This window comes from Spea bombifrons, chromosome 2, assembly GCF_027358695.1.
Source record: "Spea bombifrons isolate aSpeBom1 chromosome 2, aSpeBom1.2.pri, whole genome shotgun sequence".
Taxonomy (NCBI): domain Eukaryota; kingdom Metazoa; phylum Chordata; class Amphibia; order Anura; family Pelobatidae; genus Spea; species Spea bombifrons.
In genome coordinates, this window is record NC_071088.1 from 94,094,624 (window position 1) to 94,109,091 (window position 14,468).

Consider the following 14,468-nt stretch of genomic DNA (forward strand, 5'->3'; position numbering starts at 1 on the left):
ATTTTCTGTACAACCACATTTCCTTGTGGAATATGTTAGGGCTATCTAAATATGCGACTACAACTGTCATCATTTAAACATAAGAGGGCACTAGGTCTGTTTAAAAAAAATGTGGTATTTAAATGTACATATCAGGTATCATCTGTATAGCGTAGCAAATTTAATTAAACTTTTTGTCTATTTGCATAATCCATCCTGAATTATAATAAATAATCCTTATAGTTAGGCATCACTTGTGGTATCAATCAATTGTGTATTCTGGATTATATTGCTGAGTACATTTATTACACCAACGCAAGTTAATTCCCAGGGAAATATACGTATTACCGGTATTTAATATCTAGAGCTTTTAGTGCAATTATTTGAAGCCGTCAACTGATCAGTTGGAAGGGGCAAATGATGAATAGATCTAATTAAAATACTCAGATAATCTTCAAACAAAAAAAAATAGTATAAATAATATAAAAAGTAAAATAAAAAGTAGGTACGACTTATTTATCTCAATAACACTGCTTACGCTTTATGTCTTAACTATTTCAATGTAGCTCATATATCCACAGAACATCAGATTTGTACATTAATTACATACATTCAAAATACCTTTTCAGAACATGCATTTATGGAAGAAACAATTTCATTTTTTTCAGTTGAAAATTTATTTAAATCGAATTCAACTTTTTCTTTTGATATTATTAATAGTGTTTGTTTTCCTTTTTTAAGAGAGGACGCTTTATAAACTATGTACACAATATGAATTCGCAACGCCTAAAATAAAAATTATTTCACAATGAATTTACAACAGTCATACAAAACAAAATCAGCATAACGGATACATATGTCTTTACAGACAACGAAAGGGAAAGTAGCCTGAAATGTCATAAATAAACGTCAAAAAATGTACAACAGATTGTAGTTTAAATTCGTAATTAATGTCAATCATAGGTGGGGCACTTGGGGTAGAAGAGGCGCTTTGGGGTCAGAAAATTTACCCAAGTAAAATCTGCAAAGTTCTCATAAGAAAAAAAAACACATTATGAGTTGGCATATCAATTGAGTACAAAATCTAAATCCTTTATGAAGAACTCATAAATACTGTACAGAAAAAATCTTCATTAAATACGAATTTCCTCCCTTCTAAAACAAGTTCGCGTTAATCTTCTAAAAAGAATAACGAAACAAAGTTTTACCTTCATTTTTCCTTGTTTTTAATTTTTTTGGTTGTTTTTTTTTGTTGTTGTTGTTGAGGGAACATCAAAACATCTCTGTACAAAACAAAAAGAGTTCTGGCAACCAAAAAAAAGTACATAATGAATTTGCTCTGTTCCAGGTATATTATTAGGGCAGTTTTTTGGGGGGTCTCTAAGTCTCTCTGCGAGAATTAGGGATTTCTGGGGTGTGTTTGTGTCCAGGTGCCCTTGGCTTGTCAGATGTGTGTTAGTGGTACAGTACCGTTCACCCCTGTGCCAGCTCCCTGATAATGCTGGGGGAGGCTGTGTAGTCTGCTGGTTGCCGCCGCTGCAGCTGCTGCAGCTGCTGCCGCTGCAGCCGCAGGATCCCCGGCCTCCCCCCCACTGGGTAAGTACATGCTGATCATCTCCCGCAGGTCTCCGGGGCAGGGCGGCCGGCTGTGTGACCCTCCACCGCTTACTGGAGGGCTGACGCTGGGCTCTGATTTTACCAAGGATCCCAGGGCCCCTAGGGCCCCCGATGAGGCAGCCGCCGCTGCCGCAGCTGCAGCAGCCGCTGCGACGGCAGCCGACGATGGGGAGCCCTGATGCTGCTGCTGGCTGGAGCTGTAGCCAAGTGCACCGTAGCTGGAAGGCGATGCACTCATGTAACTCTGTGCACCGGGCAGGGGGCTGTATTGCAAGGCGCTCATATCGTAGCGATGCATGGGCTGCGGTGGAGGAGGTGGCGGATGAGGAGGATTGTGGTGAGGATGATGGTGCGGGTGATGATGAGGGTGGTGCGGGTGGTGGTGCGGGTGATGCCCCCCGCTGCCCGGGTGCTGTTGTTGCTGCTGGCTGTAAGCAAGCTGAGCCTCCTGCATCATGGCAGCCGCAGCCGCCGCGGCCACCGATCCGGGGTATGCCCCGTTAGCCCATCCGTTCATGTGAGAGTATCCTCCAGCCCCGGCTGCTCCCCCTGACCCAGGGCTCTCCAAGCGCTGCACCACCACGCCACCTGCTCCCCCTCCTCCTCCACCACCACCTCCACCACCTGGGCTCAGGCCGACCCCCATGTGCCCCCCACCAGCTGTATGCAACAGCCCCCCAGCCAGAGAATACTTGTCTTTCTTGAGAAGGGTCTTGGTCTTCCGCCGTGGCCGGTACTTGTAATCCGGGTGCTCCTTCATGTGCAGGGCTCGCAGCCTCTTGGCCTCATCAATGAACGGTCTCTTCTCGGCTTCGGACATTACTTTCCACTCTGCCCCCAGCCTCTTGCTGATCTCCGAGTTGTGCATCTTGGGGTTCTCCTGCGCCATCTTCCTCCTCTGTCCCCTGGACCATACCATGAAAGCGTTCATAGGCCTCTTCACCCGGTCTTGGTTGGCCTTATTCCCCCCTCCTCCCCCGGTTTGCCCTGTGTTGCTAGGGGGCTGTACCCCGGGGGAGTGTAAGTCCGTTTCCATCATCATACTGTACATTCACAAAGCTTTGTGGAGTCCTGTTTATCCAACTGGTGTACTTGGAGTGCAGGTTGCGTGCACCTTTTTGTTCTTCTTGTTTACTTTGGATGGAGGCTTTCCCTCTGATCCTTCAAGTTCCCTGGGTAGGGAGGGCTGAACTTTTTACTGTAATGACGGGTGATTGCCCAGGGGCATGAGATCTGGCAGGGAGTCAGAGCTGGAGATGGAGGACAGTCAGGTGGAACTTCTACTCTCCTTGTTGCTCCAACAGGTGCAATGCAACTTCTTTCTCCAAGTGACTTGTGGTCTCTTTCCTAGGTTTATCTGCAGGACAATGCTGTTTGTGCCTTCTCAGTACCAGTAAATATCCACTTTCCTCTCACTTTCTTCTCAGGATCAGTCTCTTTCTTCCAATCCACATCCACCTGAAGAACACTTCGTTTGGATAAGCAGCTGGAATGCGGATGAAGATAAAACATCTGCTGCTGGACCATCCACAACAACAAGTGCATGCAGTGAGTCTTCAGTCACCCCCAGAAGGGAAAAAACACACACGCGTGGATTAAGGAAACGATCTGACAATTAAATCGAATTACAAACAAAAGAAAAGAGTTCGCAAAAAGTGCAGAACAACGGAGAGGATGAAAGTCCCAGAGAGAGAGGGGAGCGGAAGTGCCGCTGGGTGAGAGCGCTTGGAGCGATGAGTGCAGCGATGAGTGCAGCGAGTCGTTGATACAGGACGTGGTTTTGTCTTCTTGTTTCTCTCCTCGCCTGAGGCAGGCAGATACACAGAGCCAGGCGCACAGCAGCCATACGGCGCAAACCGGCTGGGATTAAATGACTTTGCAGCAGCCAATAGGAGACCGGCGGCCGGCAGGGAGGGGAGGGCAGAGCGTTCCAAATGGGGGCGGGAATGGGGGGGGGTAGCTCACTTTGCCTGTAGAAGGGGGTATGATTTGCATGGCACGCTGTCCCATGACGTCAGGGGTGAGGGATGTAAACTAGAAAACGATGGAGGAAGGTATGTGTGTGTGTTGGGGGGGGGGGGTGTATTTAAGGGTAGTTTTCTTATTTTATTTATATTACCTTCATCAGCTAAAATGAAGTGAGAAGATACACGCCTCAAAACCCATAGGGAAGTAATATGGTTGGACCTGATGTGACAACAAGTAGCTGATATTATCCTTCCTACTTACTGAGGTGAGGTGGTATAGAAGAGAGAGCGAGAGAAGTATGAAGACGGATCAACCTATAATCATAGCCTGACACATTAGCAAAACTGACATCTGACTCACTCAATATACATGGATGCAGAGTGATTATATACATTTATACGGAACTTGTAATTAAATACAGATATACATAGCATTTGGATTCCAGAACACAATGTGCATAGAAAGCAAAATACATTTTTCTAATCTCACTTGTTCAAATTCGTTTATATTTTTACAGAATTTTAAACTCAATCAGTATATGCTTGCTACGTCCCTTATTATGCACACATTATATATCTATCTATATCTATCTATATTTCCATTAGCTCATCATATATATTGTACATGCAATCAATATGAAGGTGTGAAACTTCTAAGGAGGTATTTGGAAGAAGGGTGTGTGTGGCTATTCCTGCGGTACCAGGGAGCAGGTGTAAGTGGTTGCTAAGTGACAGGAGAAAGACAGTTACATATTGTGTCAATCAAACTTCAAAGTCTGATCTTATCTGGCACACAGGAGGGTGGGGGAGGCAAATTAAGGTGGGGCTTTGTGATTATAAAAAAAATTCCCACAGAAGTACGCAGACCCGTTTATCCGAATTGTACCTGACAACACGAAATACAAGCAATGCAGAATTTCAGCTTTTCAAACGGAAACCAGAACCCAGTGTCTCAAAGATCCACATACTGATACTGTGACCACTCACAATGATATTATAATCAATGCTTCATAGTGGTTGTCACCGAAATACCCATCACAGTTACTTTCACCTAGTAAAAAAGTACACTATTACCCCTAAGTAGCACTGAGTTAGCACTCCTGACACAAATACCCTCACAAAGTAACATGTACGCAAGTGCTCTTCAGAGATTCATCATTTTTCCCAACTTCATAATTTATTGCTTATATCAATTGGTAAGGAACATGGTGCAGAGGGACCTTTCAAATACAATTCGTTGACCTAATGTAGAAACAGGTCTCTTTCCTCCCCAAACCTTGTGTTTATTAAGAACAAACAAAATAAACGTGTTCGATGATACACCCTAGTGATTTATTAACCCTTGCTTTCTCAAAAACAGTATAAGGTTGGACTTCAGTGACTTCAGAATGTATTTAGATGATCATAAGAGATCAGAAAATGTTCAGTAAAGGTCTGGAGTGTGATGTTATTAGCAATGTCTGTAAATGCCTATAGGGATATTGGGCTATGTCTTAAAAGCACTTGTTCGCATAGAAATAGCAAGGCTGAGAGCAAGTGGCTCAATCCAAGTGCCAAATTCCTACGAGCACAAATAGCTGATACTTCCTACTGAGTACAGTAGGGGAGACACATTAAAAGATCACAGTACCGCCCTCCTCTCTACAGGAGAGCTAGACAATAGGAATAGGAGTCATTTCTCCAGAACAGCTCGGGGCAATGGTAAGCACGCAGTTTGGCCAAGTGATCGACAGCTATGGACCTCTTATATGTTCTAGCATTGCCACTTTAACACACAGCCTCTAATAATACTGCTTTAGCAGCTAGAAAACAAACAAATAATAATACCGACAAAAAATCTATATAATTCTTTAGGAAGCTAATAAGGTTGGTTTGATCAATTAATAATAATAATAACAATAATTTAATCTCGTTTTGATCCCAACAGAATTCAAATGGACAACGTTAAAGTCATATTACTATAATATAAACAGAAAAATAAGAAATCGTTACACTTTTTAAGTAAATATCATTATGACACTGCTATAAAATATTATTTCATAGTTTAGGAGGGCTAAGATGCAAAACGTATGACTGATGAGCGGATTTAAGAATATAAATATAAGGATGAATCGCTTGTGATTACAAAGCGTTGCCTTTCATAGTATAGAATTCGAACTGTTTCTTTTACAAGAGCAAAGAGGTCTGAGTAAATATAATCAAGTATCTCCCGTGTTCCAGAGGAGACTATGTGAAGCACTGTAGATTACATAATATGAAGCAACAATTTGCACACACTTTTAACCCATTCTGTAGTGTAGCTAACTAAAAACGCTAGCTCAGTAGACATTGCTTGCCCAAGCTGGGGCCATCCATCGGAGAATTACTGGCAATCTCCCGGATACCATGTGATTTTGGTGTCAGAAAATTAGGCTGTAACTTTGTGAAATTTGCCACTAATATTGGGATTTTGAGGTTGCAATACATGAATAAACACAAGATACAAAAAGTGTTTCTTGGATACAATGGGTGTTGTTAGATACAACGTGTATATTACAACTATAGCGGAGGGAAATAGTTACTGGAAGCAACACTGGGATATACTCTTTTAGATGCGATTTGGAGAATTAATCTACGCTTTCAACATAAAATGATCCTATGTCACCAGCCTAGTCCCATGTTTTACTCTCCATGTATAAGTACGTCTAATTGAGGTTGAAGATTTAGTCCATAACCAATTATTCTCACTGACAAATAATGATAGTTGTTGTAGTCCACATCTGCTGGGATGTCAGTGGTTGCCTACTAGGCTGCTTCCTGTTCTGCAGCCCACACTCCCCAGTTTTTTTTAGTAATAACATGCTGAGAATTTAATAGGGGGTCACAACCAAGAAAGGGTGAGATCGCCGCCTGCTGGTGACAAATATATCTGTACTGGTCCACCACCAAGTCCATCCAACTAATATTTAAAAAAACAAAAAGCCATACATGTTATCTTCTAAGCTCTAGAAATGTTTCTGAAATGGTTATGATTTCCAAATAATTCTAACTAAACGAAACAGACGTCATAAATGTAATTATTTTAGTTTAGCAAAACATATATCAATAAATCGTATTATGTCACTCATTGATGCAATTAATCACGCGGAAATAATTGTTAGACTGGGTTTATGTCTGTTAACAAGAAGCGTTTTATTTGATAGCACTCTCCTGAAGCTATTTTAGTTCCATATGAGAAGCCATCCTTTGGATTGTAACTGTCAGAGAAACACTGCTCTCTGTACTCAGTTGAAGTATACGGATACTTGATACATGAGCATCTCTGGGGGTTTTGGGCAGAATTTCACCCTGTGAGCAATACCCACACATATAATTCAGATTTCACAGCTGACCTGTTCTGTAAACCTCAATCAGCTTCTAATTGAAGAGAAAACAAAATATTGCTTCCCTACAGCAGAGTTAACGATTTAATCATTATATCAGACATTATAGCTTTTAATTAGGCTAATGCTGATACTGTATGGAAATAGATAATTCAATACAGTTCTTGATGAATTCTGTAATTGGGTTTAACAGCAGAGCAGTTGGGGAGAAATGTCAATATTCATGCTGTGTATAACCCCTTGGTTTGTGAATACAGAGACAGTGTTGTGCCCCATACAGAATATAAAAGGGGGCTTTCGCACGGTAGTCTCCCTACTTAGAAAAAAATTAAGACACAAATGGAACTTCTCAGTACGCCTACAAGGACCTCGTGGATGTATTTATGATGCTAATATAAAATACAATTACAATAACCTATATACTACAGTAAAATGCTGTTAAGCAACACTTAAACCATTGCTACAATATTTTATTTTTATTTATTTAAATAATTTTTTTCCAGATTGTTTAAATATATGGATGTTCTCCTAAAATTAGAAAAAAAACAATTAAATATTTAAACATACATCAAAAAAGTGAATATTGCTCATTTTTATCTAAAGAAAAATCATGGTAGTGAATTCCAATTCTGCGATACCAAATTAATGCATTTGTTTAAGTTAAGGAAACAGATGAAAAGAAGACAATTTCAGTAGAATAACCTATAAATTTATTAAAGTCGATTTTTTAATGTGCAAACTGGACTTTGTTAATGTGTAATTTGATAAAGCTAATTTATTATTTAAAGACCAAAACTCTTTACACATTAACATTTTGTTCAATAACTGTTTTTTTTTAAAATGAACATATGGGATGAGCGAATTCTATATTGTTACAAAATGTACTATAAATAATAGTTTAAATAATATTTGTGTAATGTTCACAACGTCATTTTTATTGTTTCATGTTACGTTTAAAGTGAAAATATGCCATTTTTAAAACCACTAAATCTAGAGATGGGGAAACGTAGTGTTGGCTCACAAATATATTACAAACTATAAATTGAACATTTTTATCAAATAGGATCTGGAAAGACATACAAAGTACCTTTAAAAATGGTCAGTACTTATAATTATATTTATTTTTTCTGGACTGCCTTTGTTAATGATTGTTCAGGTTGTGTTACATATTTTAGACTAATTAAACACACACAAATCGCTTTCATCCGTAATATAGTCCATCCCAGAATGCGATATAAGTATCTGGGAGAAGAAAAGATCCAGTTGCACGGACATAGCTATGGTTTACAATTAGATTAATGACTCGATGCCAGACCTAATACATCAGATTAAATCAAGCAAGGAATTTATTATTATTATTATTATTAGTAGTAGTAGAAAAAATAGCTTTTTGTAAAAATTAAGTGTGATATGAATGTCTATCAAAAAGATAATTTATTGCGGGAGATGGGTGTCTCTTAAACAAATGCAACCATAAATATTTATTTCCTTTTCCCTTGTTAGTCATTAGATAAAACAGGAAAGTCATTACCCAGCCTAAGCAGTATACAAGTCACAACGAATTATGCACAAAACATGAAACCACCTAGTCTTTTTTTTCCTTACAGGCCATCCCTGCTATTGCAAATTAGATTAACTGCAGACTTCAAACAGTATAAACATGACACGAGGTTCACAGGAGAGTGAAGGGATCATCCCACTCCAATCTCTCTTTTCATCCAAGCATCTCACATAAATTACATGTAGTCCTTTAATACACTTTACAATGAGATTAAAACATCACTTTGACACGGTTTGAAAACCTCCGATTCGTATCCAGTGCCTGCTTTCCCTGCAGGGCCATATATATATATATATATATATATATATATATATATATATATATATATATATATATATATATATATATATATATATCCTTAAGTGTTTGTATATATCTTATAGTGTTGTAATCTTCAAAGTATTCTATTTGATTAGTTTAAAATACTGTGTGTCCTTGTGTATAAAACAACCTTAATTTCCACCAAAAGTTGTTAACATTTCTAGAAACAGTGTGAATTTAATTACTGTGGCTGAGAAATGAAAGTGTGTACTAAGTGCTCAATGCATCTGTGAGTCCAGTTCTATGGGATTACGGAAGATTATCTATTACATACATAAAGATTAAACTACAAACGAAATATTTACCTTCGGGCTCAGCAAATACTTCATTGAGTAGTTTTCGTGTATATTGTTAAACAAACAAGCGGCTATGAGACAATTCGTTTTGATGCTGTTAGATGTTTTTTTTAATTTATAGGTGTTTTTAAGTATACGATGATGCCCCCTAACAATATGTTTTTATATGGCCCCACCAGGCAAGATAACAGTCCCTGAGAGTAATTGATTGTAAGGGCAGAAACCCTTCCTCACTATCTCTGGTGTCCCCGTTAGGGCAAATTAGCAGTATCATTTTAATCTTGTATTGGGAATAATCCTGTGGTTATATTCAACCAACATTTGCCAGGTGCAGCTTTTAACTGCCAGGAAGACTTCTTAATCTCCTTCATATACCTCCCCCCAAATGAGGCTGATCCTCATGCCACTTGTGATATAATTTACTGGGCGCTTTCCTAGGTTTATTTCAAAATGCTTTGTTACCAAAGTTGAAGGAAAACAGGATTCACCAGGGTTTAAACAATGGTTTACAGTCAGCATATTCCAGCACTAGGGATTTCCTGTATTCGGAGCTCCTTTCCGTTTATCCAGATCTATTTCACAGTCCAATCCAATTTTATATATACATAGTATATATGTACACTCTGCTTTAACCCCACGTAACCTGTAGAACATTTAAAAACCAGACATATATATCTACATCTTTACATAATGAAGTGAAATTATTTATATATGTATATCTATCTATATCTATCAATCTCTCTCTCTCTCTCTATATATATATATGTATATACATATTGTGCAGAACATTTAATATTCAACCATGAGTGCTAATATATATATATATATATATATATATATATATTTTTTTTTTTTTGTAAAATCAAACGAAATTAAATAGCAGCCAACTATTACTCCACACAAATGGTAATACTTAATACTTAAGCATTTGATATGTTGTAATCTGCAATATTTTATTTTACTTATTTCCTATTTAATTATTTCCTCTTTAGGGTTAATCCCATTTCGAATAAAACTAACGTAATTTACATTCTGCGATTATTAACACAAGGGAATCGCTTTCAATGGGTTAAATGACTTTAGCTCCTATCATGCTTAAACACCTGTTTTAGAGAGTTTCGACCAACACCACTTCCAATCATCAATCAAAACCCCTATATTTTTACACCCTGTTGATCGAACGAAACGAAACGCCGCATGTCACCTTATTATTAATAATACGGGTTCATTATCTATTTAATTTTATAGGAAGCAATTAAAAACACTTGCAGAATAAAGTACAGTTTGTAATAAACAAAAATAAAAAAGGACTGGCCGCTGGTGCTTATAAGTGATAATTAAGAGTTTCTTTATCTGTAGTTATTGATTGATTGAAGGGGCTCATCATTTTACTTAATTAGACTTAACGAGAATGCAATTTCGCATCAAGGGTGTAGACTAGAACAATTCGCATTAATGCAGAACTGTCACTCCATCTTAATCCGACATAAACACTGTATGTTAAGATCAGATCAAAGATTAGGAGCTGGATCGACTGACTCAATCAAGTTCGGTGTTAAAATGCCACCAACAATCCTCAAGACTCCTTAAGATGACAGTCAAAGGAAGCGAAGGCTTTCTATAAACTTGTAGACTTCCATTTGGCACTTTTAATGAAGACTGTTAGTTGGTCAGTCACTATTAAATGAAGTCATTGTCCTAAGCACCTTTCAGTACATAGGGCCGCGTGTTAACGCGCTCATTGGAAAAAGCTGAACGTTCTCTATAGAACACAGAGAAGAAATAAAACCGCTTAAACCCGATCTTCAGCACGCTAAACCTCCTTTTTATTATCTAAATCCCTGAATATAGGAAACTGGATGAGTTTATTGACACCTCCCCTCATACCCCCCTCTAAGCAACTTCCAAAAGAATTACTTCACCCCACAGCTCTCTCTTTACCCCAATCTGTGAAATCCACAAATAAGAATTTGTAAGAAGAAGAAGAAGAAGAAAAATCTGCATGCTGGCAGGCGAAGGCTAAAAATATAAAGACTAAGGTATCTACAAAGATAGCACAGAATAAATCGGTACACAAATTAAATATAATCAGCTAGGAAAATAAACCGAGTCTAAGTAGCAAAGGAAGTTATAGAGAAGAGATTTACAGTACCTGCAGATGGCTCATCCAGATAGTCGGTCGGTCGGTCGCCTCACCAGTTATATGAAACATGTATGTAAGAATATATATACTTATCATTGACAAGCTCACACACACATACTAACATTATATATATATATATATATATATATATATATACACGCACACACAAACATACATACATGTGTATTATATACACGTGCAGGAGACACACAACATGCACACACACGCAGCACTACCACGATCCCCTTCATCAGGCACCAAACCCCAGTTCCAGCAGCTCCCAGAGCGGAGTGCCCGGCTACACACATACACTGCAAGGCAGGGAGACAAGAAAATGAAATTTATTATTGATAGTAAAGACTTTGAAGACAATTTCAAGTTATTGTTTCTCTCTCTGGAAAAAAAGGAGCCCTTTTTTCCCATACATAATGAAACGTCTTTTGTGTGGCAGTGAACAATACCAAACAAGTAGTCTAATAAATAGCCACTTTTTTGTTCAGACTCGACAGTGAATAGAATTGAGCAGTTGGTTTGAGAGCAGCTGGGACGCTCTAAGCTGGGAGGTGGAGCTCACTCTCCTCTATTTCTCTCATCTCTCTCTCTCTCTTTTACTCGTCTCCCTCCTTCCCTTTCTTTATTTCACTCTCCTCCTCTCCTCATTATTTTCTCTTATCAGTGTCCTGCGTTTTTATAACAAAACTCTGTCTCCTTTCCTCTGCTTACCATATCTCTCTTTTTCTCCCTTTCTCTCTCCCCTATTCTTGCCTTTATCTCTCCCATACTCTCCATTTCCGTACTTACTTTCCCATATAGTGTCAGATTTGTCTATAGTTTTAGCTCAATAATAAATTATCATCTACACCTATTTTCTGTTTAACCAGTTCACGTCCAAGTTTAAAAGGTCTGCTCAAGGTCTCCTATATTTCTATTATTCTCCATATATGTTCCGATATGCTTATATACGGCTTTGTAGTTAAGTAGATGATTTTATGCTTCCCATACCCCTTTGTGGAATTAAATACTATCGAACACCGCAAACAACTGTTCCTCCCAGTTTCCCCATACAGTGCATGGGTCACTGGAGCACTGAATTGCATGAATCGCTTCCAGTCTGCACTGGACTCCAACTGGTTTCCTATTTAATTCTTTTCTGCTGTTGCCACCCTTGCCGTCGATATAGGGAGAGCATCCCGTGCAGTGTGTACATTTGACACACAGTGCCAGATGTGTGCAGGTAAAGCAGCACTTTGTTTCAGGCTGTTCCAGGTTGCAGAGGCAAAATGGTTAAAAGGACAATGCCATTTAAAAGGATGGGCAATACCCAAGAACAAATGCTCTGGAAAGGACATTTGAAGACATCTCTGCAAGCAAGCACAAGGTCTGAACATTTACTGACAACACTGACACGAAAGCGTTGGGAACTTTAAATGCTGTAGACTGCAAGTCCCATCACACCTAGCAATATTTTAATGGTTGGTGATGAAGGGGATTTGCTAGAGTTTTAAGCTATTGCGAGGGGTATACAGTTTGCATTTCCTTTCTGTAAAATCGTCTAATGCAGAGAGTGGGAGGGTAAAGGGTATATTTAGCTTCCAGGTAGGATTATGTGAAAGCTAAATGTATACATTATTGATTGACAGGTGCTGGAGTATAGGCATACTGCAGTCACAGTGACCCAGGACAGTGAATGCAGCAGTTTAGAGGAATGACATTAACATTAGTAGGTGGCTGAGAGAATTACTGTGCAGACAGGTGGAGCAGGGCAGCCTTTTAGGCATCTGTCAAGGAGCTGTTGGAACAAAATTACACAGGAGGGTTACTGAGGGCAGGGAGGTGAGGGATTATCACAAACCCTGTATACACACAGGCATCAGGACACAGTCTGCACACATTAGTCGTTACAATCATGCTAATTCAGGTCTATGCACCAAAACACCTGCGAAATACAAGGTGCAGCCTTAGATATGGATCATCCCTGTTTATTACAGAAAGCTAAATCTCCATTTAGAATTATTAAAATATCATTTACCTACCTGCAAACAGCCAAATATTTACAACCATTATGCTTCTGGAATTATTTGTATGACAGACAAACGTAAACCACAAAAAACAATGAAACAAGACAGAAACATGGTTTACCCTTTAATTATAGATAAAATAATAATTATTATATATATATATATATATATATATATATATAATGTATACATAGTGTTAGACTTGCGATGCCTGTAAATATATAATAATTATAAAATATTATATACAATAATATAAATATAAATAATATCTAAATAATATAAATATATAATAATATCCACTATATACATACATATTATACACCTAAAAATAATATCAATATCAATATAGATATATAGATAGACAGGTAGATAGATATAGATATACATACAGGCGTATGTTTGAATGGGGGTTGCAACAACATTGTTGTCTCGTTAAAATAGAACTTTGGGGGTTTAACGTGGTTAATTAAGCGTTCCATTCAAATGAGTGCCGAAAGGGTTAAACAGATCGATAAATACACAGCCCCGTAACTACAGAGCCACGTTTTCTGAAGAGAGGAGGACACCGGGCAGAACACTGGAGAAGAGTCTTCCTTTTACAATACAAATGTCTGAATGCTTTTTGTGAAGGCAGAGCAGCTGTCAGTCAGCTGTCTTTGACAGCCTGCCACAAATTTGCCACCTAATAGTGGGTGTTCATCTGAGTGCAAAACACTCTGCAGATGTCAGACTTTAAATTTCATGTACATGTGGCTCTGGAGTGTGCAATAAAAAGCTATATCAATATACAGAAATAAATAAATATATATATATATATATATATATATATATATATATATATATATTCTTTAGTGTATGTATTGTATATACATATTTTAGTGTAATCTTAATAGCATTCTATCTGATTGTGCATAAGACATTTAAATGTTGTGTGTTCATTTAGTGTGCAGAACTGAGCACTATTTCCCTAGAAGTTGTTGCCATTTGCATTGTTGTTCTATTTAAGTTACACATACCGTATACTTCAGCTTTAGCAAAAGAACACCGTAATCAGCATTTAACACATTCAGCAATCCATATATTTAAGATTAACCATTAAGAGCTAGGAAAAAAACTGTATTTTGCAGACTGAAAAGCTAACACACTGAATAACCCTTTAAATGCCCACTACTAATTTGCTACTGGTTTGGCAGTCATAACCCAA

The 14,468-nt window shown here is 38.2% G+C and overlaps 1 protein-coding gene across 1 annotated transcript; it reads right to left on the reverse strand.

The window, feature by feature from the left end:
- Positions 1-970: 970 nt before the first annotated feature.
- Positions 971-3,409, reverse strand: SOX1 (SRY-box transcription factor 1). The gene has a single exon (XM_053455251.1). It carries the CDS (start codon positions 2,645-2,647, stop codon positions 1,424-1,426), a length of 1,224 nt encoding a protein of 407 aa, XP_053311226.1. The 5' UTR covers positions 2,648-3,409; the 3' UTR covers positions 971-1,423.
- Positions 3,410-14,468: the final 11,059 nt, after the last annotated feature.